Below are 28,000 nucleotides of genomic sequence, written 5' to 3'. Positions count from 1 at the left end.
TTTTTTTAAAAAAATAATTTTTTCCGTAGAAACATAGTGGAACTTGGGATTTTCCCAATTAATTAAGAAATTAATTTGGAATTTTCCCAATTAATTGGGAAAATCCCACGCTTCCTATATGCCATGAACTTAATTAATTTGAGATTTTCCCACTTAATTGGGAAAAATCCCAAGAATTACTGTGTTTTAAGACTTCCGTTGATGCATCTACGGAAGAGTTCCGTAAGTGCAGCTACGGAACAAAACAACGTTAAACAAAAAAGGGATACTTTCGAAGATGCATCTACGGAAGCACAATACACTTTTGTCAATTCGGTGGTGCGTAAGAGACTCATGGGATGGGATGAGAAATTGTGAGTGAATTATACATAAAATATAAAGGGTGAAACATTTTAAAAAGTAAATAGACTTAAATAGTCTTTTTCAATAATTGAATATGGAAAACTTATCATACACCTATACTTATTCCCGTACCCTACATTTTGTAAAATATTTCAACCTTTCTCCTATTTGATTTTAACTAAATTATCATTTATTCATTGAAATTTTTCGAACATTTGGAAGAGCTTATACCTCAAGTATGTACCGGATAGCTGTCAGAAAAGAGTTCCTATACGTTTTTTTTTACCAGATAACTTAAAGTTATGTTATCTGATTTCTATTTAGTTTTTCTCGTAGAACTAATTTAGAAGTTATCCAGTTTGTAATGTGTAGCAAATATCTTTGACAATGTTTTCTGATGAAGATATATATGTGTACCAGAAAACTTGTGGTTAAGTTATCCTAATGTGTTAGTTATGGGTAATAATTACAAGATAAATAAATATAGACAACCTCTGTTTGAAAATTTTGACATGACATCAATTGAGTTGACATTTGGTGTTGTATTTGCTTATATGGAATCTGAGCAGACAGAGAACTTTTGTTGAGTGTTGGATAAGCTGAAACAATTACTGGTCAAGAAAGATTTGTGTCTACAAGTGAATTTGACTGATATAGATCTTGCCTTGATCAAAGCAATTGAAGTTGTGTTTTCAAGGATGATTAATTTGCTTTGTCGATTTCACATCAACATAAATATTGATTTAAAATGCAAGCAATAAGCGGTGAATGATATGCAAGAGGCGATAGACATATTATGAATGAAAGTTAAATGTGTTAGTGATGAGGTTGAGTATGATAAACAATTGCAACAACTTGAGTAAGCATGTGTAGATTGTAATAAATGTTATAATAAGCACTCATTCAAGAACAGACGTGACATTATATCTCACTAAATGACACTCCCAGGTACTCAACAGCAAGGGCGACAACAACTTTTTTAGTGACATCTCGAAGGGTCCATAACAAGCCTTTAATGGGTAGGTGAAGCAGATAAGAAGCGCGATCTAGTGTAATGCTCATCTCATCAAGTGGCATGTGAAATGACAATGTCTCTGGATCCCGTCTCTCTATAAATGGTGATTCCACGTTTGTGTCTATCATCCTTAAACAGTTTCTCTGTAGTGAAGATATACTAGATTGAGTCATCCAACTCTCTATCTTTGGTGGGAGATAATGAGGAACCTTTCCTATAAGCTTGATCCTATGCCCAACGAGTTTTCGTTTTATATATGTGTATATATATATATATATATATATATATATATATATATATATATATATATATAAAATAAAACACAAAATAAAAAATTAAATATTATTCAAAATAAACTAACTATCATTTACTTACCTCACAAATCCATAAATGACGAGCAACATGATCCTCATACTTTACTAGAAGAGACGTATCGTACGACTCCCTGGAAATTCTATCGGTTGTGGAGCAGATGCAAATCCACCAATATGCTCAATCTTGTCAAGTAGCGACTCTTATCACCCATATTTACACCAACATGTCATTGGATCCGACCTTCATGTCCTCAGGTTATCGTCATTGCCATAAAAAAACACATTCACAAATTAAAAAAAGTCAAACCGAATATCTTTCTGAAAGATTACTGATTTCTAAAAAATTGCTCTTCGCGAAATACTTTCATAAAGATTTTTCAGTTTTGTTTTCCTACTAACCAGATAAGTTAAAAAGAGTTCTGATAGTATCAAGGGACCATAATACTTTCTTAAACAGATATGATATGTTTCATAAACCAGAACACTTACTCAACGATTTTCGGTTTGATTTTTATGGACCAAAATACTTTTGCAATGACTTTTGGTACAAATTTTTTTCATCTGGCTCAAATATCTTGAAAGAGGAATGAATAAAAAAGTGGGGGAAAAAAATTAAATATACTATTTATGTTGTGATATTTTGGTCAAAATTAGTAAAATGTATAGGTAGGGGGATAAATATGGGGTATGAGATACAATTTTCTTGCATATGTGCAAACCAAAATTTAGTTTCGTTCTTCTATCAACATAAATTTTAACTCCTGCAAGAATGTTCGTCGTTAGACTATATCAACAGCTTCATAATCATAATTAGAGCCGTCAAAATGGGCTAGTCCATATGGGCCGGTCTGCCAAGACTGAAAAATCACAGGGGCGTCCATATTTTTTAGGTTTTTTAAGCCCGGTCCCAAAGGCTTTGTTTGGATGAGAGAAGAATGTTGAAGGAAAGAAAGTAATAAGAAAGAATGTTTAAGGAATGAAAGTGAATGGAAAGTGAGGAGAAAGTAAGATGATTATTTAGTTGTTTGGTAGAAGTGAAAGTGAATAGAATGAGAGAGGAAAGAAAGAGATATAAATAAAAAATGACAAAAATACCCTTACATAAGATGATAAAATTTATTAATCATCTTACTTAAAATGTTTTAAAAAAATCATTAACTTTTTTATTAAAAGGCAATATAGTTCACTCATGTCAAACTAACCTATTATTTAAAACTCAATAACAATAAAGAAACAACAAATATATTATAAAATTAATCCAAATTTTTTAATTTTCAAAATAAAAAATATTTTTAAAATTAGATTTTTTTTAAAAACCGATTATATTATCATAATCAAATTTATAACCAGTTTTATGACCAATTTTGATAAAAATATAATTATGGTTATAAATTCAAATCATTTAAATAATTTAAAAATGGTCATGGTTTGGTTTCTAAAAATAACCAACCATACACACCCCTACTCAAATCTGGACGGAAAGATTTTTAAGCATGAAAGTCACTTAAACCAATCTTTCTTTCCTTCTTAATTAGTAACCAAATGAAAGAAGATCCAAATTTCAAGAAACTTAGCTTTCATCCCTCTACTTTTTCTTAAAACAAACATAGTGAAAAAAATTCACTAGGGTTAACCCAGGCCGTGGATAGTTGGTAGAGCCACATAACTAAATTTTTAAAATTATTTTATGTTTTATTTCATAATTTTCTGGTATTCTATTAGTTTTTCTTAAGTTAAATATGTGAGTATTATTTTATGCTTTTTTGACATGCATTATTTTCAAAAACATATTAAAATATTTATAAAAATTAATATAGTACTTAGTACTATATTTAAAATAACAATTCTTTATTATATTTATAAGGGTTTAATATACTTTATCCCCCTGCCAATATAGCGAGTTCTGGTTTGACCCCCTTGAATGTTTTTTTTTACGAAACGCCTCTTATAAAACCCAAAACCTGGATTTACCACACCCTTTTACCTTATTTGCTGACTGGACTTTGACTTAATAGATGATGTGGCAAAAGCTACTTAATGACAGAATTTATTTAATTTTTTTCTTTTTTGTCAAACTGGTTATTCTGAACCATAACTAACCTCATCCTTTTCACTCATTTCATCAAACAACTCACGAGCATAATCCAAACTTCCACACTTCGCATAAATAGCAACTACAACATTATGGAAGTAAGAAATTCTAGAGAGAGATGCTCTCTCTTCTCTCTAGAATACCTCCTCCCAAATCTTTAGGGTTCGTTGGTGGCTGCCCCCCACCTTCATGGTGGCTCTCATCTACCACTTTTATGGTGGTCACTCCTCCCTCTATGAAGGGTAATCCCCCTTTCACCCAATCCCACTCTCATACGTCCATCAGATCTAACCCCCTCATCGGATTTTCCCTCTTTCCACAAACCACCACTCAACCATCCTCCTCTCTATTGAACCGGCCTCCGCCTGAACCACCACCACTACTAGAAGATGAAAATATCCTCAAAGTTGGTCTTAGCATCTCAAATCCGCCCCTCTCCTCTGTTTATGCTCTACTGGCTACGATTCGCGCACCCCCAAAGCCGCCGTGGTTTTACAACAGGTTGTATTTTGTCTCTCTTTCAGATCTAAATTTTTATGTCTTTATGTTGTCTATTTTATGCTTTGGTCATTTGGGTTTTAAGACTGCACTCATGGTGTTTGATAAAAAGCCTCAAAGGATTTTTGTGTTTTGGAGCAACACTATCTCTAGTCAACAACAAAGGTTTGAGCTTTCCATGAAAATGGACAATCTTGAGAACAAAGAAAGTCGATATGCGCATACACAAGTCAAAGAAATCATCCTTAATTGGATTTGGAAAAAGACAATAGATTCTCATTCTTATATTACCATTCATTCTTATATTGCCACTAATGGTGCTCTTACAAGAGTTGGTGATTTGATGATATGTTGTTGTTTCTGGTTTGGTTGTATTCCTTTAGCTTTTGATAAATCTATGTGTAATGTCTTAGATACTTCTCAACTATGGATGGGGTTTGTCCTATACCATAAGTCTATTGTTGTTTGTAATGCCTCTTAGTTTTTCTCTTAATGAAATAGCTTTTCCATCAAAAAAAAAAAACTTCAGCATTATGAAGCAACACACCTGTCTCAATTCCATTATCCTTCAAAAAACGATGAACTTCCATTCCCAATGAAAGATCCTTTGATTGTCCACACGCCTGCATCACACTACCAATAGTAACTGCGTTTGGTAAAATTCCTCTGCCTTCCAAACCTAACATCTCCAAGTATAATCTCTTGCATTCTTGGTACAATCCACTCTGAGAATAACCACCAATCATGGAGTTCCATGTCACAATATCTCTATCCGTCATTTCATCAAATGCCTTCCTCGCCATTTCAGTCCTACCGCACCTGCAATAACACGTGACCAACGCGTTGAGAACGAAAACATCTGAGTCAAATCTGCGACAAAGAACGAAACCGTGAATGGCTTCTACTGATTTATGCGACGAAGAAGAAGACGAGGGCAGTGCCTTCAAGATGCAGGTTACAGTGAAGTTATCTGGAGATACGACCCTTGAGGTTACCGTGGAGGAAACAAAGGAAGCGAAGAGGTTAACCGCGTCATTGAAGAAGGAGTTAGAGGAGTAAGCGATGAGCATAGCGTTCCAGGAGAATGTGTTTTTACTGGGAATTTTGTCGAACACGTTGCGGGCTTGTGGTGTGAGGTTACATTTGGCGTAGAAGATGATGAGCTTTGAGTAGGGGTGTGCAAAATATCCGGTTTTGATGTCCAAATCCATAACCAAACCTAAACCACTTTTAAATATCCGGATATAATTGAATGGTCATTAACCGGTTTAGTTATTAATGGTTTGGTTATCCATTCATATAATCCAGATATAATTAAATGGTTATTAACCGGTTAAATTATTTTGGATTCGGTTATAATCCGGTTATTATCCAAATCCAAATATTTTAATTCTAAAAATATTAATTTTTTTTTGAAAAAAAATATTTTCGGAAAAAATAATTTTTAAAACTGGATTTTTAAAAAAAAACCGGTTATATAATCATAACCAAATTTATAACCGGTTTTATAACCAGTTTTGATTAAAATGTGGTTATGGTTATAAATCCAAACCATTTAAATGGTTTTAAAATGGTTATGGTTTGGTTTTTGAAAATAACCAACCATGAACACCCCTAGCTTTGAGGCGAGGAAATTGTCGGGTGTGATGGAGAATGGGAAGAGGCGCGCATGGAGCTGTTTGCCTTGACGAACGAGGCGGTGGTTGGAGCAGTGTTGAATGGTGGAGCCATAGGCGGCGACGTCAAGTCCTCCGCCGAGGGTTTTAAAGAGGTTTCTGTTGAGGGTGGATTGTGTTTGAAATTGAACGTTAAGCGGCAACGGATTACGAATCTTCATTTCATCATTGTTTGAATTTTTGGTTGAATTTTGAATAACTAAAGATTCAAATGGTTCAAACAATATATAACTGCGTTTTTTATGGTTCAAACAATATAGAACAAATGAAGAGAAGATAAGAGTAAGATAGTTCACATGGCAACCAGTAGCATTCCGGATGGGACAGCAACACCTAATTTGCATGCAACTGATGATGATACGAAACAGAAATGGTGGAACAAAATCTTGGACATCGGGACCGGTGTGCCGTTATGGTGAAGGTGGTGGTGTTGGTTATGGTGAAGGTGGTGGTGGTGGTGTTGGTTATGGTGATGGTGGTGGTGGTGGTGGTGGAAACTATTTTGTATTAGTGGTTAAATATAATTTAATTAATTATTTATACAACCTTTTGCCACATCATCCAAAGTCAAAGTCCAGTCAGCAAATGTGGTAAAAGGGTTTGGTAAATCCAAGTTTTGGGTTTTATAAGGGGCTTTTTCTAAAAAAAAACATTCAAAGGGGTCAAACCGAAACTCGCTATATTGGCAGGGGGTGAAGTATATTAAACCCTATTTATAATAAATCTTATAGGATTTATTATAAATAAAAACTAAAAAGTTTGTTTAAGATTGGATAGTCCGAAGTCCGTTCAAGATTGAACTCAAATAATAATATTTGAAATTATTTGGTCTGATTTTTAAAAATCTGAGGTCTATCAAGACCCACCCGTTTAAGGCTACCTATTTTGACGCTTTAGTCATAGTTGAGAATTGAGAATGATAGTTTGAAATTTGATAGCACCATAAACAAAAGAATTTGGTACACCATAAGATGAGAATATATCCTCAATGGCTCTTGAGTTGGGCCTTCCTTATTTCAATATAGTTTATTTGTATTTAAAAAAATTCATTAACCCAACCAAGAGGTAATACCATAAAAAAAGATAGATTAGGCTACAACACAATGAACTTGAAGCTTCTCAAAACGAATATTCATTGCTTAAATAATCATTCTTAATATAATCACACTCTTTCTCTTTTCCTCCAAAAGTCACAACACCACCAGATGCTATTCTCCTCATTCTTATACCACCACAAAAAATTCAAGGTAAGGTTAATTGATCCAATGATTTTGTTGTTTCTTGTTCTAATTTCAAATACTGATATTTATTTCATGAATCTTTTTGTTAATTCTGTTAGTCAGGGTTACACTATTATTGATAAAATGGATCAACAACATGAGCAACAGAACCGTAGTTGCAGCAACAAGGTGAAGAGAAAGAACAAATTCATGAAAAGATGTTGTTCCTATCCCTGTCGTTTGGTATCTCGCATGTTTAGAGGTTTTGGTAGATGCATGTTTGTCACATGTTACCCTGTTGTTCAGTGTTTTGGTTTAGATGAACACAAACATAGCCACCATAGAAAACACTTTGATTGGTGATTAACACAAGTTTGAATAAAATGGTTCTCAATTTTGGTTCATTATTACCCTTCCTGTTTTTGCTGTAAATAGCTTTTAATCATATTCTTCACATGATTGTATAAACAATTCAGAATTTTTGCAAGATATTCAAAGACAAAAATTGTTCCAACAACATGAAATTGATTCAAAAAGACATGACTTATATTATAGAAAAATAAATTGGTATACATAAAATAGACAAGACTAAACTAAACTAGAGTTCAGCATCTTCAAAATAATGATAAGCATTAATTCCTAAAATTAGCAACATTTTGGTTAAGGCCTAAGGTAAGAATTTGGCACTGGAAACCAAATACTCTTTGAACATGAATTTTCACCTTCCTAGATTCATTAACTGACATGTCAGTTCTCTTACATCAGATTGTTTGAGTGGCTTTAGCATGAACATTTCAGCTCCTTCTTCTAGACACCTGATTTTTCAGCAGAATAATGATTGAGTAAGTTAAACAATAGAGAACTAACAAGAGACAAAAAATAGTATTGATGGATGATGTGGTTAGTGGTAGAGACAAATTACTTGTTGATTCTTGTTGGTATGTTCTCAGATGACATGATTACCACTGGGACCTCCCTCATTACAGATGATTGCTGTTTAACAAAAATAGAATTAGTTGTGGTTAATGCACCAATGTGCAAAATAGTACTCCTAGACAAGATTTTGAAGAAACCACCAAATCAACACTATCATTAGTACCTTGATTTTCTTAAGTAACTCATAGCCTGTCATCCCTGGCATGCAATAGTCTGTGATGATTAAGTTTACTTTGGATCTCTACAAAAACACAAATACTAGTAGTCAGCAAGTGAAAAATCATTTATTCACCACCAGTGTCCAGTTCTTTGGCCTGCCTAATCTGATTTGAAGTCAGTTCTGTCATCAAATAATTTCAATTTCCTCTCAATCGCAGTTGCGTGGGAACCGGAATTTTTTTGAAATGTGCAGATAACTCATGTTTTTAGAAATGTTGTGTAGGTTACCTACTATTTAAGTGTGACAAATGAGACCGGGGCTTATTTTGACAAGTATTTTAACACGACAAATACTTTACGAGACTTTTTTAACCGCATTTTAAACATGTTAAAATATGAGTAAATTTGCGGTAACACACCCTCGAAGACGACCCTAATTTTAATATTGAAATGACAAACTTAAGCAAGTAGTAACATTTAGGTAAAATGTGTGCCAAAAAACAGAACTCTGGTTTCTCTTCAAAAAGGAAAAAAAATACTTACTCCATTCAAGGTGTTGTGTTCACCATTTGTCAAGCCCAATAACTCCAATGCCCTAAGCCCATTCTCAGCAGTTGTAACTACAGTCCATTCAAACAAAAAGCCCATTCAAAACGAATCACCAAAATAAAAGCATCAAACACAAAGAACGTGATGTAACTAAGCATATTATTCTTCTTCCTTTACACAACAAGAGAAGAGATACGTGTAGTGTAAAACAGTTAACAAGTTGTTAAAAGTAAAAGAGAATAAAACAGAATATGGTTGAGTAAGAGGTAGGTATGGTATGATATAGTATACCTCTGCAAGAGGAATTTCTAAGGAGTTTCTCAACAAGTTTGCGATCAATAAGACTATCATCAACAGCAAGAACATGAGGAATGTCACCACTTTCCATGACCCAATTTGAAGAACTTGAAGATGAAGCAGAAGCCATGAATGATCTTAATAAAGACAAGAATAAACGACTCTCTCTCTCTCTCACTAATAATGACAATGAATAAGAAAGAAATAGTAGTAAGAGAAAACGTAGTTGCAATAAATAAAGGAAGTTACTACAATCTTAAATGTGGAATAGAAAAGGACGAAGAGAAAAACAAAACGTAGAGAGAAAAAAACATAAAAGAAAGAAAGAAAGTTGAAAGTCACAAGATATGTATGAAGGATGTTATGTCCTACTATATGTAAGGAAATGGAGCAGGAGAATTTTAAAGAGAGAGAGAGTGTCACAGATATTTCGTGATCCTTTTGGGGTATCTAAGGATTCGATTCAGTCCCCCACCTTACCCTTTATATTCAATTACCAAATCTTGTAATCTCTCGTCATCAATTCATATCTCTCTCTGACTCATTTCATTTATACTTTTTTCTTCTCTCTGCACTAGCATCCATGCATGCTCTTAATATTATGGCATGGGATGAGTAAGATAGATAGATAGATAGATTTTGTTTGGTTTCAATACTAATAGAAATAACTCAATTAATTTGGTTGAATAACATAGTTAGATGTTAAATCCTTCTCTTGAAAAGTGAAAACCAATATTAAGTTAAAGATTTTTTTTGGTAACATAAATAGAGATTAAATACTAAAAAGGTAATTGAAAATGATTCTTTCTTTTTTTTCAAATTTAGAATTGTTTGAGTTTTTTTTAAGAATTAAGAAAAATAAATAATACTTTAATGATTGAAATTATTTTGTTAAGTTATTTTTCTTATTTTAGTAAAAGAAATTGTTATATTATTATGAATTAGTCTCTCCATCATTATTATAGATAAAATTTATTAAATAACTTATGTATATAATTCATATATAGATTATATACATAAATCATTGGATAAATTTTAAAAAAAGAATTATTTATATTTAATAAAAATTTAATAATTTAGTTTATCATTTCAATTTTTATGAGAAGTGACTCATTAGTAAAAAAAATTAAAATAGAAATCATTTTTAATTTACAATGAAATGCAAATTATTTTTTTCAATTATACCATATAAACATTAATTATACCATATAATTAATATTACGTTCATTATTCTCAATTCAATATATTTTATTTACAATTTGATTAAGCAAACTAACTGCCAATTATGAATGGTCAATACAACATGTGACGCTCATATTGAAGCACCGCACTAGAGCACAACATTCTCTTCAACTCAACCATTGGTATTCAATAAACGTTCTCCCACATTTGGTGTTATATCCACCAATGACGATTATAATTGTCATATCTATATAAGTTTGATTGTGTGTCACACTAAATTACAATTCATTTCACTCACTTGTAAATTTTGTTTCTCTCACTTTATTGTCTTGAGCATTAGAGTGCTAACCTTGTAGGTACCTTCCATATTCGTTCACTAGAGACATCTACCATTGTGTTGGGAACCATTCTATAGCGATCATCATCAATATTTACTCATTTATTATTTCACGCTAGAATAGTGACACACTTTGTGGAAATTGGCTTCTAATTCTCACAAATTACCATTACATTCTCCCAATCTCTTACATAGCCAGCGTTGCCTCAACCGTTTTTCGTTAACTGTTTCTGACACTATAACCATTTCGATTGTCAAACTTTGGTCAATATTTACCTTACTGAAAATGTTTCCAATAATCATTTACAACGGTAGGATCCTAAAGTTATCTAATCTAACACTTATCATAACACAATCCCCGTACCTAAAGTCCGGTCGATAGTCTATATGTTTTAAGATATTTTTGTGTTAAAATCAACCAGCCATTGTTTGTTTCCAGTTAGGTAATTTGGGCAGCCAATGTCCATATACCACCTGTCTACAAAATATCCACCATCTGATTCAGAATCCATCAATAGCACAAATTCATCATCAGAATCTCCTCTGGCTATGTTTGCTTATTCTGACTTCCTTCCTTTGTTTGACCAACAATCCTTAGCAAAATGACCAAATCTATTAAAGTTGTAACACTGAACCTTTCTCTTGTCAAGATTCTCCTTTCCCTTTTGTTGCTTTTTCTCATAAGAGTTAGAGGCTTCTGACTTTTTAGAACCACCGTGTCTTTTCTTGGCCTTTAACCAAGACTGCTTCTGATTCTTGTTACCATAAGACGCTTTCAGAGTCCGCTCTACCTCTTATCAAAGTTTCTCTCAGTCAGGCGCAACTCTTGTGCCTCTAGGCTACTCTACAATTCTTCAATTCTCATAGTGCTCAGGTTCTTAGAATGTTTAATTGCTACAATAATGTAATCAAACTAAGGTGTAAAGCGTTTCTCCACAAGCGGTCATCTCATTGGTGACCACAATACTCTAGAGATGTAATTTGGTACTTTCTAATTGTTTTTTATGTTGAGATTCTAATACTGCTTACGTAGACTCTAAAGTTTCATCTTCTTCACTGATGCATCACCACCGTAACACCGTACTAATGTGTCCCACATAGCCTTCGTCGGTGTTGAACCAGTGATCTTCAAAAACACATTCGTATCCACACACTGATGGATATAGAACAACGCCTTTTGATCCTTCTTCCTCGGTTCTCTTTGCGTGTTTCTTTGCGCTTCTGTTGCATATACTTCAATCGACGTGTAACCGACATTGATGAGATCAAGAATATCTTGAGCGCCAAACAACACACGCTTATGAATAAACCCTTGATCCCAGTTCTTTCCAACTAATATTGGAAGCTTTGTGTTCAAGCTACTGTTTCTGCCGTTCATCTTCGTTCTTGTGTAAATTCACTCAGATCTTACCAACACTCGTGTTTCCCAATCCCGTAGAATCAAGAAATGTGATTCTGTTCCGATTTTGATTGTAAATTCAACGCGAATTCAAGAAACAAAATCAATCACACACGCCTCATGCACACTCGTGTTACTTTGTGAATCAAACCAGAACTCTAGATACTAATTATTGGTGTACAAGATTGAAGTTGAAGATAAAAATAAAAGAAGAGAGACAATATAACTAACTTCTATCTCAAATTAAAAACAGAAATTGTAAATTTTGTTATAAAGTTAATTATCACTGGGTTTATATACTAACACCCAAATATAAATGCAAATAAAACTCAAATTAAAACTAAATATAAACTAACTAGTGTTGAATTTGAATTACAATCCATCTAAGCTTGACTTTTTATATCATAAACATTTTAAGAGAAATTCTTTGGCCACCTCCCTATCTTCTAGTCCACCTCTGGTGAAAACCCCATTATACCCCTGACTTCGGAAATGAACTTCTGAAATGCATGAAAAAGGTGTTTTCGGAAGTTCATCTCCGAAAGCGCCTTTTTTTTTGAAAAAAGTGTCTTATTTCGGAAGTTCATTTCCGAAACTACAATTTCGGAAATGAACTTCCGAAATAAAACGCGTTCTGCAGATTAAGCAGAACTCTCCCCCTCCCCCAAATCATTTACCCTAATCATCATCAAACACTTCCATAGGCGAAATTTCTGCAGAAGCAAGTGTGAAGTAGCCAAACTATTCTTCCAAACTCAACCAAACTCATCATTAAACACTAATTGGTAAGTTTATCATTGTTTTTTCAAGTTTTAGATCTATTTGATTAAACTATATTAGGGTGTTTAGAATCTGAAAAAATGACATTAAGATAGCTTAGTACTGATATTAGGATGTTTAGTAGGCAAAAAAATAGATTTGGTTTAGGTTTTTGGGTCTGCCATTGGAGGTTGCAGAGAAGCTCTGCGTGGGGGTGTTTCGGAAGTTCATTTCCGAAAACACCTCCATCCCAGTTTTCGGAAATGAACTTCCGAACTGTACCAGAAGTTCATTTTTTTTTTGTTTTTTCATTTGTCTCGCATATTAATCGATTTAGATTGTTTACAGGATCATGTCAGACCAGCCAGCACGCATCAGACAGGGGAGAGAGTCCCAGACTGCGTCGGCTAGACGCGAGCGGGCGGCGGCGCATCTGGCGTCGACCCAGGGACGGGGGCAGGGACGGGGACACCGTGTCCGCGTTCCACAGGACTTGGTGGAGAGTTCACCTGCTTCAGGCTCTAGGAGTAGGCTGGCTCGGGTATCTTCTTCCCGCCAGCGAGAGGAGGAGGATGAGGATGAGGAGGAGGAGGAGGAGGTCATACCGGATGTTGACCCTCCAGTCGGGGAGGAGGAGGAGCAGGAGGAGCAGGAGGTGGATAGCTTTCCGGGAGGGCCTTTTGACACTTCCCTGCTGATTCACTACCAGGATCACGTCGCTCGGCGGATCTGGGAGGGAGAGGTATTTTTTTTAACTTAGCCGTTTATTTGTCACCATTTTTTATAATTTTACCGTTTATTTCTCGCTTATTTGTTTTTTTTTTGTAACAGGAGAGAGAGCCATTGAAAATGGTGAACCACTCCAGGAAGATTTTCGGTCTGTTTAAACCAGCAGCTCAGTGGTTTAACGACCATGTGCGAGGTTCAGGGCTTTGCGGGCTCTGCATGACCGGGTACACCACCATCAGCACCGGCATGCAGGGGGCATTTGTGGAGCGCTGACACAAGGAGACGTCTTCTTTCCACTTGCCGGTGGGGGAGTTGACGATCACCTTGCATGACGTCCAGTGTCTTCTCCACCTGCCTATTAGGGGGCCGCTGTTGGACCACTCCAGGATCCAGAGGGTCGAGGCCATTGAGTGGATGATGCACTATTTGGGCCTGCCGCACGAGGTTGCTCACCTAGAGTGCGTCTCGACTTCTGGGCCTCATGTCCGGTTCAACACACTGAGCCTCTATTTTGAGTTCCACCTGGACACGGCGGTCGAGGCCGAGCAGGAGGGTAACGACCTATTCAGGGAGTACCACCGCGGCTGCGCTCTTCGGTGCTGGTACATGCATGTGGTAGGCGCTGCATGCTTTGTGGACAAGAGCGCCAGGTACGTCGACGTGGCCTACCTCCGCTATTTCATGGACCTGGATACCGTTCACCAGTGGAACTGGGGGGCAGCTACTCTGGCATATCTCTACCAGAAGCTGAATGAGGCCTCCAACTGGAGGACGAGGCAGCTGGTCGGATCCTGCACTCTGCTTACGGTACGTTTGATTTTAACATATTCTCGTATTTATTTATTTATTTATGTTTCGTATTTATTTTTAATACATTATCGTATTTGTGTTTCAGAGCTGGATCATCTCCTACTTCTCCCGCATCCACGGCTTCCACATCGATCTTGCGTACGTTGACGCCATGCCCAGGGCCGCCAGATACGCCCTCCAGAGGGGGAACGATACGGTGGGACCATACCGCCTGTACCTGGACCGCACGATGCACGACGACGTCACCTGGAGGCCGTTCGCCGACTACGCTCAGGTTGTCCCCTTCGACGGGGTTGCTCTATATTCAGGCTGGTTGGCATGCGGGACCGGCATCATGGTCCGGTATCTCCCGGAGCGGTGCATGCGGCAGTTTGGGTTCGTGCAGATCATACCCAGGTCACCCTTCGAGGCTGCTCCTGACACAGTGACCAGAGTGCAGCTCACTGCCATATGGGAGGAGTGGCAGCATCATGTGGTACCGGAGGAGTACCGTCGCATGCGGGTCACCCAGGACTGGCACAGTGTGGAGGGGTACGTCACATGGTTCTACCGGGTGTCCCATCCTCTCTTGAGACCCGACGTTCCCGGCGCTCCTAGGCCAGCACACGAGGAGATCCTGGAGAACCGGCAGGCGGAGGATGACCACGCCATTGATCTCCTTCCGATCTGCCAGCGGATAGAGATGCTTGGGCGGGACGCGTTGCATCGAGGTGTCATTCATCAGGGCGGACCAGAGGCAGTCGCCGTGATGGAGATGATCGTCACTGATGCGGGCCGTGCGGCGGGGTACAGGCGGCAGAGGAGGGCCCAGGGTGAGCGGGTTAGGCACACCCAGTAGTGGTGGGGTTTATTCATTTTTTGATTTTGGATTGTATATTTAGCACACTATTTTTATTTATTTCGGTTTGTATATAATATTTTCATATTAGTTTTTTTTTTGTTTATTTATCATATTAGTGTTTTCAGTCTATCTATTGTTTATTTTATTTGCCGGTAACGTTTAATTAAAATGCGGTTGCGTTTAAGAAAAAAACATAAAAAAAAAACACAGTTTCTGCATAATTCGGAAATGAACTTCCGAATTCACCCCCCATGAGGTGTTTTCGGATGTTCATCTCCGAACGCACCCCCCATGAGGTGTTTTCGGAGATGAACTTCCGAATCAAGGAAATTTTTTTAAAAAAAAAACGCTTCGGAAGTTCATTTCCGAAGCAGGGGTAGTTTGTGAATTTCGCTGGAGGTGACCCCCCATAGGGAGATGGGTAAAGAAATTTTCCATTTTAATTAACCTATCAATATAAACAACATCATCCATTGTCGGTATATGTTGCCCATTTGTTTGAATTTGAGTTATAAAAAATTTCAACTCAAGGGGGGCAGAAACAAAAAATTGGTTAGAGAAACAAACAAAATGTGAATTATGGGAAGAAATGAAAAAAATAGTTAAGGTGAGAATGTGAGGAGAACGAATGATTAATGTATATATAAAGATAATTTGCATGTTCCACTTTTGTCTTTTTAGGTGGAAAAGACTTGTTGTGCTATATTACCGTGAGCAACTTGTATATAGAGGATTTGATGTTTTCATAATTTCCCATATATATCAATCAGATATCATATCTCCAGCTGTTATAGAATCTAAGCATATCATCTACATCGAGTATTGAGATGAATTGCATCATAAAATGTGCATATGATTTTTAAGTACAAAAAAATCTAGTATCTATGGGTCAGAATCTCTATTTTGGTTTACTTTTACTTTTTATAGTATAATTATAGTATATACTATTATGTATACTTCTTGTTCTACTGACTGTTTAACCGTACGGGTTGCATCTTAGTTTTAGTATATCAACGTGTGATTTTGTCATCAAAATATTTGTTGCTTTGCTGCTATTACAGAGAAAGATTCACCATAGAATCTAAATCAAATTCGTGTCAAAGTGGTTTTTCTTAGTCAACCAGAGTCATTGAATGAGTTCTTTCATAAAGCAACTAACTAAGCAAATCAAATTTTGGAACTTGGTGGAGTCTAAGATGGTCCTTCATTACTTGTTCATTTGTTTAGTCAATGAAATTTGTGCAAACTCTAGGGCATGTTTGGTACTGCATTGAGATTTTTTTCGCATGCCGTGGCATTCAAACGTGGAAATGGAGGATCTCAACTATATATTTTACATTTATGTGAGTTTTTAATGTGATTTTTAATGCATTTATGAGTTTATTGACTCAAATATTTGACCAATTGATTTGAATTATTTTGTGTCTATTTTTATTTAAGGGTTAATTTATTTTGTGTCGACCTACGAACCCGTTAACCCAAACCAACCCAACTCATAAATTATCCGAACTCGTTCATTTACAGATATACCCAACCCAACCCATATACTTTTGGTTCGGGTATCGGGTTTGAGTTTTGCAACCCGTAAACCCGTTGACCCAACCCATTAATGTCACATTAGTAATTTTTTATTTTTTTATTATCATTTTAAATAAAAATATATATTATTATCTCAGTACTAACCATTATTTTTCTAAAAATGTTTTATTCCCCACCAATAATATTACTAAATAATTGAGTTTACGTAAAACTAAATTTTGTTTCTTATTTTCTTTTGTATTATTTCCAACTTATGTATTTTATAAAAATAACGTGTCTTGTGAAAATTTATACTATTATCTAGTGTTATCTCATATTGATAAATATTATTAGATATTATGTGATGTGTTTCATCCATTTTGTGTGTTAGAAATGCGTATAAATGTATGGAATTGTGTTACAATATTTTTAAATTGAAAAATTTTATTATTATTTTATTTAAAACACAACCCACGAACCCAACCCAACCCAACCCATAAATGCACAGGTTGGTTCGGGTTGGTTTTGATAATGAAATAGCGGGTTGGGTAGCAAACTCAACCCATTAAAATTTGAACGGGTCGGATAACGGGTTAGGCCAAACCCAGTCCAACCCAACCCACGTACACCCCTATAAAATATAATTTAATAAAGGGAAATGCTAACCAGTGCGCTCAGGGTAATTGTTAAGACTTTAAAAATATTAAATTTATCTCGGTAATCCGCGTATTTAATACCTCGAAAATTAAAATATTAAATTTTCTATAAAATATTTTCTTTTTTTAGAATACTTAACTATTGCCCTGAGGGCACTTGTTAGCAAGACCCTAATTAATTTTTACTAACTTTACCCCAAATAAATATTATCTACACGTTTTTTAAATTATGATAATGTATAACAACCAATAATAATTAAGGGTAATTTTGTAAAAGTGTTATCAGGATAAACTTAATCATTAATTTTCTTAATCTGTGTGTAACAACCTTAAACGACTTTTATTTTGAGACGGTTAGAGAAAACTCAATTATTAAAACCATAAACGATAATAAACGAAATAAACAGCAAAACCAAAACTCTAGAAGAGCAGGGTAACATTAGTCTCCAATTTTTTATACTCGGCAACTTGTCTAATTTACGTTGGAATTGAGTTGACTTGAGCATTAAGTAAAGCGTGATTAATGTTTTCCTTCGTGTTTCCCCTAAAACATTGTGTCATAACATAATTGCAAGAAAATCACATAAATCGATACACTAGACTCATTACAACTTCTATCCCCTTTGATAAAATTAAAAAGAGATAGATAGCAATGGAGTGTAAGCTCAAATAACCAACGAACACAAAAAATAATCCAGAGAAAATAAAGTGAAATAATAGCTAAATAAAGATATATTATATCCCAAATGAACAAGCTTCTAGATATGCTAGATTTAACAAATATGCACAACAACGACATGAATACTTTCAACAGCAAAACACAATGATTAAAACGTAAAAAAACTACAGGGAAGAGTGATAAACAATGCAACGATATTTGATGATCTCTATCTCAACTCCATTTTCATCTTTATCAATCAATATTTTTGACGCCATATGAGTAGATATTATTTTTTAATTCTTCATGTATATTTCTTGAGCAGCTCCAAGTAATATTTTGTTTGGCTAATGAAACTTTTACTATCCAGTTGCTTGATCTGCAAACCTAAGAACTAGTTGAGTTATTTCATGAGAGATATCTCGACTCTCTCTACATGACATTCGAAATTTCTTCACACATATTTATTAGTAGATTCAAAAATAATATCATATGGGATTGTAAGACCACGAGTCAATCCTTTCTTAAGTAAGAAGTCACTAAGGTGCTCATACTAAGCTCTAGGAGCTTGTTTCAAACCATAAAGCGCTTATTTTGATTTAAAAACATAGTCAGAATTATCATGGTTCTCAAAATCGGGTGGTTGAGAGACATACAATTCTTCGTTTATAAAGTCATTAAGGAAGGCAAACTTACAGTACATCTGATACAATTTAAAATCCAGGAAGCACGTGAATGCCATAAAGAGCCGAATCGCTTCGAGACGGACTATGAGAGCTTATGTCTCCTCATTTCCCATCCCTCGAGCTTGATTGTAACCCTTTGTCACTAGTCTTGCTTTATTTGTAGTAACTATGTCATGTTTATTTAGAGGACGCGAGTCAAAATCTCATATGTCATTTATTTTAAATTGATTGAGCCTTTATTGCATCGCAAAGATCCAACCTTCGTCAGTAAAGGCAATAGCGATGTCTTTTGGTTCAATTCGAGATATGAATGCGAAATAATTACAGAGATTATTAACTTAGGAATATTGTCTAACACATTGTCTTTCTTAACAATCCAATTTTAAGGTAGCTTTGTTGTTTATTATCACTTTGTTCGCTTTCCTATTTATCATATTCAATGTCCTCACTTTTAGGAGGGTCCTCTTTCGAATCATCATCAATTACTAAATCTCTCATCAACGCGCCTTAAACATTAAAACTAGAACTATCTTTCTCCATCTTTTGGGGTATGGTTTCATCAAAAGCAACATGAATACACTCTTCAACAACACATATTCTAAGGTTGAACACCCTATAAACCTTACTAGATAAGGAATACTTTAAAGATTCCCTCATCAACTTTAGCATCAAATTTGCCTAACTTGTCTTTACCATTGTTTAAAATGAAGCATTTGCATTCGAAAACGACAACATAGGAAATATTTAATTTTTTACCATTATGTAATTCATGAGGTATTTTCTAGGATTGGTATGATGACCACCATGTTTAAGATGTGACATAGAGTGTTAACAGCATCCACCTAAAAGTATTTAGACATACTCATTTGACTTATCATTGTCCAAGCTAACTCTTAAACATAATTTTTACATTCTACAACACCATTATATTGTGAGTGCACGAACATGAAAAGTTATGGTCTATCCCATTTTTGTTGCAAAAGTTTTTTAAAATGATGGTTAACAAATTCACCGCCATAATCACTTCCTAAAGAAATAATTTTTAGAAAAATTCGTTTAATCAAGTATACATGACTCAAACGCCTATGTCAGCCACAACCAGGAGTTTTCATTCTCGGTGACATGAAATCAAAATTATTATATTTATTAAAAAAATAGAAAATCAAAATTTTCAAAAGAATTTTTTTGGGCCTAACGGGAATCAAACCCTGGCCTTAAAATAACAACATAATCAGCAGATTCATGAAAAAAGGAATTTCCTACTTGTAAAAATTGACTCATGAAAAAGGTGATTATTCAAGTGATTCTATCACTGGTAATGATAAAACTGAGGGAGTGTTGAATGAAGAAATCAAAGAAGAAACAAAAAATTGTAAATAGGTCGATGAGAACTTTCAAATGGATTGAATCAGTTATCATAACATCACTTTGCACATGCAATCAAACAATTGGTTGGTTTTACTACAATCTCTTCTGGATCCGGAATTTATAAATAACTATATGGTTTTACTATATGGTTAATTTAATAGAGGATCAAAATGCATTTAAGCCTATTTTTAGTGTCTGAAGTTTTCCCAAGACATTGGATTCCAGATCATATTTGTAGAATTTAAGAGCATCTTAAAACAACAGCAACATACTAGTAAATGTTATTACTACGTTTAAATTCACGTAGTTCAAAACATTAAATAATCCATGTACTAACAATCTGAGTGGTCAACAACAATGAATGGGACATCTCTTGATCACTTTATAGTTGCTCTGGAAATGGATGATGTGCATGGTCCGCCAGAAGTCATAAATGGTATACCCTTGAATGTGGCCACGCCACTATCATCAGTGAAAAGATGCTGCATGGGGAAAATAGGATATATGCATGAGCTTTTACTGAACATCATCATAACTACAAGAAGCAATAGTCTTGTGCAAAGAATATACATACCGGTGTAATCTTCTCCAGTTGTTTCTTTTTCGGGTTTAGTACATCTTCTGGCTTTCCTTCAATCCTGAATGATGAATTACAAGAATAATAGCAAAATATTATTAAAATTTAAATGGAGCAAAAATATTTGCTTCAAAGCCCACGCGAGCTTCAGGTTTCAAGGGTTTGGTCACCAAAGCCCGCGTGAGCTGCAGGTTTTAAGGGGTTTATCCGTAGACTTCCGTTCATATACACCTAACTCTAGCTAACTTAGATGAAATAGTGATATTCACTTTAATGCTTTTATTAGAGAATTAAACATGTCATGTGAATAAAAAATATGCATCTGACTGCTTGGTCTAAAAGATTTTAAGAAGCATACCCGGCAAAAGAAACACGCTCCCCAATTTTAGCTCCTTCGGGAGGGAGCAAGGGCTCTACAATGGTGGAACCTTCATTTGAAGCACATAAGACCTGGAAAGAGAAGCCAATTACATAAACAGCCCTTTGGACTAAATGGCCATCACAATACAGACGGAAAACAATGAAACTATGTAACAAGTAACGGCACAACAAGATAAAGTAAATACCAGTCCTTCAGACACCACATCCCGTAGTTTTCCAGGTTTGACATTTGTAATAAGTGCAACTCGGCGGTTCTGTGCAATGACATCAAACAGTAGGACAACAAGAGTTAATTACAATTCAAAACGAATACAGGCAATCACCACACTTGGTTAGGTAACTACATTACCGTTAACTCATCAGGATTGCAATACTTTGCCAAACCACTTACAACCTGCCGCAATTTGGCGTCGCCAACATCTATCTCCTCAACTAGCAAACTGCATTATTTAATTTTATAGATCTATCAATTTTCATCTAAACAGATGTCAAACATATCAAAATACTGAAGCATCAACTCGAAGGCCGAAAATTTAACATTCTGTTTAATTATAAGATTCTTTGGTAGGTTTGCCAACATACTAGTAACATACCTATCTGCTGATGGATGCTTCCATGCTTTTCGAATTAATCCAACTTGAATATTAAGCAAACTGACACTAAGCTCATTCTCTTTCTCAGCAACTACCTCTTTGACAGCAGGTTTTGCGGCTTTAGCTTTGGCTTTGGCTTTAGCAGGTTCAGTGTCTCCAGTGGGCTTTCCGTTAACCTTACAAAAATAAAAGAATTGAATTGTAAAGCCATGGTGAAACAACTGTACTGAGATGCAATTAGTAAGGTACAAAAAATAGGAGAAATCGTCAGTTGTAACACTCAATCTTTTCTAGCAACATAAAACTGATTATCCACATAAGTAACAACTGCCAGAGAAATTCATACTATGAATAAAATGTTACTAATATTTATCAGCATTCTCAGTCTTCTATGTCAAGAACCATTAGCCCGTAGCTAAAGTAGTATTCAGAATTCAGATCATTTTACTATTCTTATATTCTCACTATGGCATTATGTTTGTCAAATTTAAGTATGATGATCAATTTTCAAATTTGAAGGAGATAGTTGGAACACATATGGAGTTTTGTGTGATTAGAATGTCACTGATTAGTTCGTGAAATCGGCATAGGTATATAGGTTACTATTATAAGCAAATAAAAATGCTTTAAATCTTGATCACTATTATAAGCAAAAATCCACTATTTTTGAATTTTTTAAGGCTAATACTCCTAATATATCATTCATTTTTTAAGGCTAATACTCCTAATATATCATTCATTTAATATTCTCAATACACCATCCATTTCAATCAAAAACAATTAATGCAGGTAGTTTAATGACTTATCAACTCAGTATAAAAAGGATAATTTAGTAATTTTACCTATGCTATGCAGGAAATCTAAAAAAGTAATTGCACTCAATTGAATTTCTTAATCACTGTTGAATATAATTTAGAATATTTCAAGGTAAGCATGCCCAAAATAGATCTATAATGAATATAATCTTACTTACCATGTCGTGAGATTTATAGTACCAAGATCAATATTTAGCTTTTAAAAAAATTGAAGTATTGTGGCATTATTACATAAGGATCAGGATAGATGAACATGCAATAATATCTACCCAGCCAGTGCAACAATTACTAAGCTATAATTTTTCTCCAAGAAAGGCTTTATAACATTGTCAAAGGTCAAACTAGCATACTGTAAGATGTCATTATATAGGTTATCATACAATACAGTAAAATAAAAGCACTTCATTAATAGATTCAAAAACCAGTTCCTGAAAAATTGACTTACCTCGGCTTTGTTTTTATCCTTGCTTATGTCTGTTTCTGGCTTGCTAGCACTCTTTATGCTTTGCTCAGTCTTGTTTGATTTTAAATCAGTTTCCACGGCACTAACAGATTTAGTCACCTAGAAAAAAGATAATAAGAAAATGAAAAATTCGGTGCCGATTAAACTTGGCAAATCTCCATAATGATGTTTAGAAGTGCATAATAGTAATTCTAAAGACAGAAGTAATGAAGGAATTATTTCTCACCGGAGGCTCAAATTCGGGCTTCTGCAACACTATTTCCTCAAATAAGCTTGCAAATTCCTGTTTGTGCTGAATAAACAATAAAGAATAACAGTAAGAAAGTCAGAACTTTGAACAATTAACAAATGGTTTTACTACAAAGGTGAGAGCAAAACTGAATAAATGTATTTGTTAATGCATATTGAACATAGCTAAACAAGTGTGTACTAACGCCAAGGGTATTATATAAACATTAAACGTGTTAAAACACTTCTTGAATATTTAGTCAACTTAGTGATGCGCATACTAATAAAAACATAGTGATGCACTCACTTCTTGAGGTCCTATATGACTATAACTTTTGGAAATGCAAACACTTAATTTCCCGTAGGATTATCTTGCCCCATAAAAACATCATAATTTCCCACCCAAAAACATTTAAATGAACTTAGGTTCACGCATCCATGTGGAACTAAATAAGTTCAATGAATAATATTCAAACTGTAGAAACTTAATTTCCCACCATTTCCCATCAAATAAGGTATCACCCAATTCTCATTATCAAGTATCCAGGGCCAGTGGTTTACTTTATGTACTATGTAAAAGAGATTGATAGCATTAGATCTGTGCCATTTGTTGTAGGAATGAAACACGGAAATAAAACACTTGTAAGCCAACAGCAACCAATACATTTACTACAATTCAGTTTATCAAGAAGCCAAAAAATTACAAAGGACATTGCACTAATCCCCAGAAATATCGTGTACAGTATCACTTAGTGACAATGCAATGCAATCTTTAAAGCCAAAAAAAAACAGTTGTGAGCATATAAGCATAGCAGTGTTGTCAATTGAGGTTTGCAGAAAATAGCAGTTTGTTCAAATTTCACAAAGTTACAGCACAATCGCGGTTTGGTCAAATTATACTACATTAGAGCGCTATAGCCGTTAATTTACAACACTGAAGCATACTTAAGCAGAAGCAAACTAGCAATACCTGGATGTAGTCAATCCATCTGAACACATGTGGCAACTTTTCCTTGTTTGTATCTGGAAGGCTGATCTGGCAATAAGCAACCAAAGACATCCTGTTAAAGCTTAAAAGTTTAATCATTGTTTAATAAAACCAATTAAATGTATTTTGTTTTATTCTTAAAATTATACCAGCGCCTTCTGTTTATTACAAAGGAAAATAAAAATAACATCAATCTAACACAATCACATGATATAACTATAAGTACCCCAACACAAATCAAAAGTCTAATCGATGTTGAAAGCAAAACAAAACATAGATTGTCATTAAAAACAAAACAAAACAAAACACACGTGTCATTACTATTTTAGTTCAAGGGCAATATGAAGTAGTTATCTCTTCTAAAATCACAGTAAGTACGGTGAATATGAAAATTTGCATACCAGGGAAGGATGAACAACTGAAAACACTATAACATCAGCTTCAGAGGGTTTCAATCCATTGCCAAGGAGCACGGACTTTCCAGAAAGCTCATCATTTAATCTCTTGAGATTCTCAAAGGATTCATCAAGAGCCACAGGAAATGACTCTACAAATGCCACCCACTTCAACACCTAAAAATGAAGAATATACCCCTCGGAATTATTAACAGATAAAGTGCAAAAAAAAAAAAAATAGATTCTATGGAGCATACATTCCGAAATTTGCATTAGATACAGTTACCTCATCAGAATGATTGACCTCGTGTCCAGATGCCGCGGCGGCGATGCTTAAGTAAAGAGACTTAATATCACCGTCTAAACTACCAGCTGGAATAACAGTCTGCAAGCAATGATAGAGTCAGGGAATTTACATGAAACATATGTATCACATTCAAGTTGAAAGAACCAATCTAATATTTTACTATCTATCAATATTTCTTGAGTCAGGTTGAAATTGAAAATTGCATAAGGTATGTCAAATGGGGACATAGCATGCACTTACAGGATTCAATGAAAAGTGCTTGGAGAGAGCCTGAACAAGTGATTTCTTTCTGGAATCTACGGACGCCATTTCTGAGGAGTGGTGAATGATGATTAGTAATCAGCTTTGAACTTCGAATTCTCTCTATCAGCAAAATTGTGCCTGCACGCTTTGTAGGGTTTTAGGTTTGAGTTTGTGACTGATTTCTCTTGGGGATTGTCTTGTTCTTGGTTACTGTTTGTTTCAATTGAGAAATGAGAAATGGTTTCGTATCTTCCACTGGATTTCGAGATTGGGCCTTTCCGATATATTTGAAGGCCCGTTAACCAATATTTTGAGAAATTTACTTGCCACTCCCAGATTATACATGGCACCCTCCATTTTTCATTATTTCATAAATATCTTTGGTGAATAGAAACAATTTTTTTCAAACGGAATTTTGGTACTATGAAAATTTCTGGTATATATAAAATTTCTGATAAGTTATGGAAATTTCAAAATTTGTGGTAAAATTCTTTAAATTTTGAAATTTTTAGTAAAATCTATTGGAAATTTCAAAAATTTTGGTAAAATCCAAAATTTTCTGTAAAAATCTCACTTTTTAAAAAAAAAATTCAGTTTGTGCTTGAAATTTCCAGTATCGCTCAGGAGATTTTAATTTTTTGGTAAAAACTTTGAACAAGATTATTTTGGTCTTTTCATACTCTTTGGGGGTGACAAGTTAGTTTCTCCAATATTTTGGGTCGAAATGTTTTCAACCAAAAATAAAGGGGTTACTTCTCGAGGATTTAACTTGGCACCCCCATTTTTGTTTAATTCTCAAGTTGTCCATGAATAAATTTGGGAGTAAAGATGGCAATTTAATCCATACCCTATGGGTACCCGCAAAAAATGCCCACAACAGGTAGGGTAAAAACCCGCAAAATGGATACGAGTACAGGTCCGGATAATTATCCACTAAAATAAACAGGTATGGGTGCGGGCAGAGGTATCTTACCACCCACTCTGTCTCATATATGCACTACATATTTATATGATGTCATTTATATTATTATATAAAAATGTATGTTTATGAATTTTTAAAAAATATATCGCTATTAAACTATTATACATTTTAATAAAAGTGTTTATTTATTTCCTAACTCAACAATAACATCCATAAAAAAAATTAATATTGTTAAAAAACTTAAAATTATATGATTTTTTAATAATTAATCGATTTTATTTTACAACAAACGGGTGTAAACGGGTACGGATATTGAGGAACCCATATGGCACGAGTACGGGTATCAATATTGGTGCCTATGTGGGTATGGATTTGGGTACAAAGATTTTTTTCAAACCACGAGTATGGGGACGAGTATTATATAGTACCCTGCCCAAACCCTACCCATTGTCATCCCTATTTGCGGGTGAGAAGAACGAAATTTTCAATAAATTATATAAAATTTTCGGTAACATACCAAATTTTCGGTATGAATTTTTTCAAAAAAAAATATTGTACTACCGGAAATTTCGAAATTTCTGGTAAATTTTGAAAAGTGTTGTAATTTACCAGAAATTTCAAAATTGTCACCAATGTAAAAAAATTGTTGAAAATGAACTGCCGAATATTTTGAAAATTCCGATAATTTTTTTCGAAAATTTCGAAAACAAAATCTGTTATTTCTCTTGAAATTTCTGGTAAACGCAAAAAAAAAATCAAAAAAAATTGTAAGGGCATCAAAGTAATAGCACTCACATCAGGGGGATGCCAGGTTTAATTTTTGAAGTGGCAGGTTAAATCCTCTTACTGCTCCCACCCTACTACGTGGTGGAAAAACACCTAAGGGAGACACACCCCTATTTTACTAAAAATTAATTCGAAATTGTGTCTTCGGACAAACCCATTCATTGATTTTGTTTATTTAACAACTCAGTAACAAATACGGAAGTGTAGTTTTGAATTTGTCAAGTGGAAAATTGAAAAATTACCACCTTGCATGTATTTTTCAATTTAATTACCATTCCTAAAGTGCATTCTCGGAAATGTCAAGCAAAAAAATTAAATAAAACACCACATTGCATGTTTGATTCACTCATGATCAAAAACACCATTTCTTCTTTAAACCCTACCAAAACCTACTTCTACACTCAAAATACTTTTCTACATCAAAATAACATTTGGGTGTTTTTTCACATTAAAATGAACAAAAGAAAATGTAATTTAAGGTAATGTACATGAATTTTCTTCCTCATTACTTACATTAATCTAGTTTACAGTCTGAAAATATGAATGTTGCGTCTGGAAACACATTTTCAGATTTGTGATGATTGTCATTCAAAATTGTATTTTCGAATTAGTTTAGAGTTGAATTTGGCCAGTTTTTGAATACTTTCTATTACGATTGGTCTTAAATATGGTGCACTCTTATGTTGTCCTCAAATCTATTGTGTCTACATATGCCAAATTAGTTTATGTCAAGTTAGATGTTGACAAACAATTTAGATTTGAATAAGAATTTTTTGTTCGTGATCATATGCTTCAATGGATTCACATAGAGGCTACAAAATTGGTTTGAAGTTGTAATCAGGAGGTCTGATAATGGTTTAGATGGAAGAAATGCATCTGTGAATCTAAGATACAAAAGCAGTAACAAGTACACAAATCATATCCTAAAGTTGAAACGAGATGATACCGATTCAAGTTTGGCTAATTCGACCCAAATTATTAACAGCAGACCCATAACCTTATAACGGCAAAGTTACATTCATTATAGGTTTTGAATAAGTCGAAGTGAAATTATGCAAATCTGTCATAAATGACGTTGGCATGCCATAAGGTTGTTCGCGACCATTCAAAGGCAAAGTAAAATAGGAGGCCCTCAAGGCCTTTGGGAAACATTCCCCATTGGTGGAGGGGTCACTGTTGGACCTTATGGTCCTATATAAGTCAAAATAGGGCCAGTTTGAGCGTTCGACTGCATTGGAGTCGAATTTGTTGAAGACGGAAT

General features: G+C 34.7%; 4 protein-coding genes across 4 annotated transcripts; 2 read left to right on the top strand and 2 right to left on the bottom strand.

Moving 5' to 3' along the window:
• Positions 1–7,687: 7,687 nt before the first annotated feature.
• Positions 7,688–9,421, bottom strand: LOC131655565 (two-component response regulator ARR17-like). Its single transcript, XM_058925410.1, has 5 exons — positions 9,093–9,421; positions 8,796–8,872; positions 8,257–8,334; positions 8,080–8,150; positions 7,688–7,972 (listed from the first exon to the last, which is right to left on the bottom strand). The coding sequence occupies exons 1-5, from the start codon at positions 9,226–9,228 to the stop codon at positions 7,876–7,878; spliced, it is 459 nt and encodes a 152-aa protein (XP_058781393.1). The 5' UTR covers positions 9,229–9,421; the 3' UTR covers positions 7,688–7,875.
• Positions 9,282–13,939, top strand: LOC131657960 (uncharacterized). The gene is made up of 3 exons (XM_058927302.1): positions 9,282–9,320; positions 13,374–13,517; positions 13,607–13,939. Exons 1-3 carry the CDS (start codon positions 9,282–9,284, stop codon positions 13,775–13,777), a joined length of 354 nt encoding a protein of 117 aa, XP_058783285.1. The 3' UTR covers positions 13,778–13,939.
• A 127-nt stretch (positions 13,940–14,066) lies between these two features.
• LOC131655564 (protein MAINTENANCE OF MERISTEMS-like) lies at positions 14,067–15,211 on the top strand. The gene is made up of 2 exons (XM_058925409.1): positions 14,067–14,311; positions 14,400–15,211. Exons 1-2 carry the CDS (start codon positions 14,111–14,113, stop codon positions 15,150–15,152), a joined length of 954 nt encoding a protein of 317 aa, XP_058781392.1. The 5' UTR covers positions 14,067–14,110; the 3' UTR covers positions 15,153–15,211.
• A 4,843-nt stretch (positions 15,212–20,054) lies between these two features.
• On the bottom strand, positions 20,055–25,257 carry LOC131661192 (uncharacterized). The gene is made up of 12 exons (XM_058930642.1): positions 25,029–25,257; positions 24,768–24,866; positions 24,488–24,658; positions 24,069–24,134; positions 23,097–23,162; positions 22,853–22,969; positions 21,593–21,768; positions 21,349–21,439; positions 21,185–21,253; positions 20,977–21,068; positions 20,616–20,679; positions 20,055–20,523 (listed from the first exon to the last, which is right to left on the bottom strand). Exons 1-12 carry the CDS (start codon positions 25,095–25,097, stop codon positions 20,419–20,421), a joined length of 1,185 nt encoding a protein of 394 aa, XP_058786625.1. The 5' UTR covers positions 25,098–25,257; the 3' UTR covers positions 20,055–20,418.
• Positions 25,258–28,000: the final 2,743 nt, after the last annotated feature.

Source organism: Vicia villosa, linkage group LG3 (genome assembly GCF_029867415.1).
Source record: "Vicia villosa cultivar HV-30 ecotype Madison, WI linkage group LG3, Vvil1.0, whole genome shotgun sequence".
Classification (NCBI taxonomy): Eukaryota; Viridiplantae; Streptophyta; class Magnoliopsida; order Fabales; family Fabaceae; genus Vicia; species Vicia villosa.
Note: the sequence above shows the minus strand (reverse complement) of the source record. Positions and strands in the feature narration are given on the sequence as shown.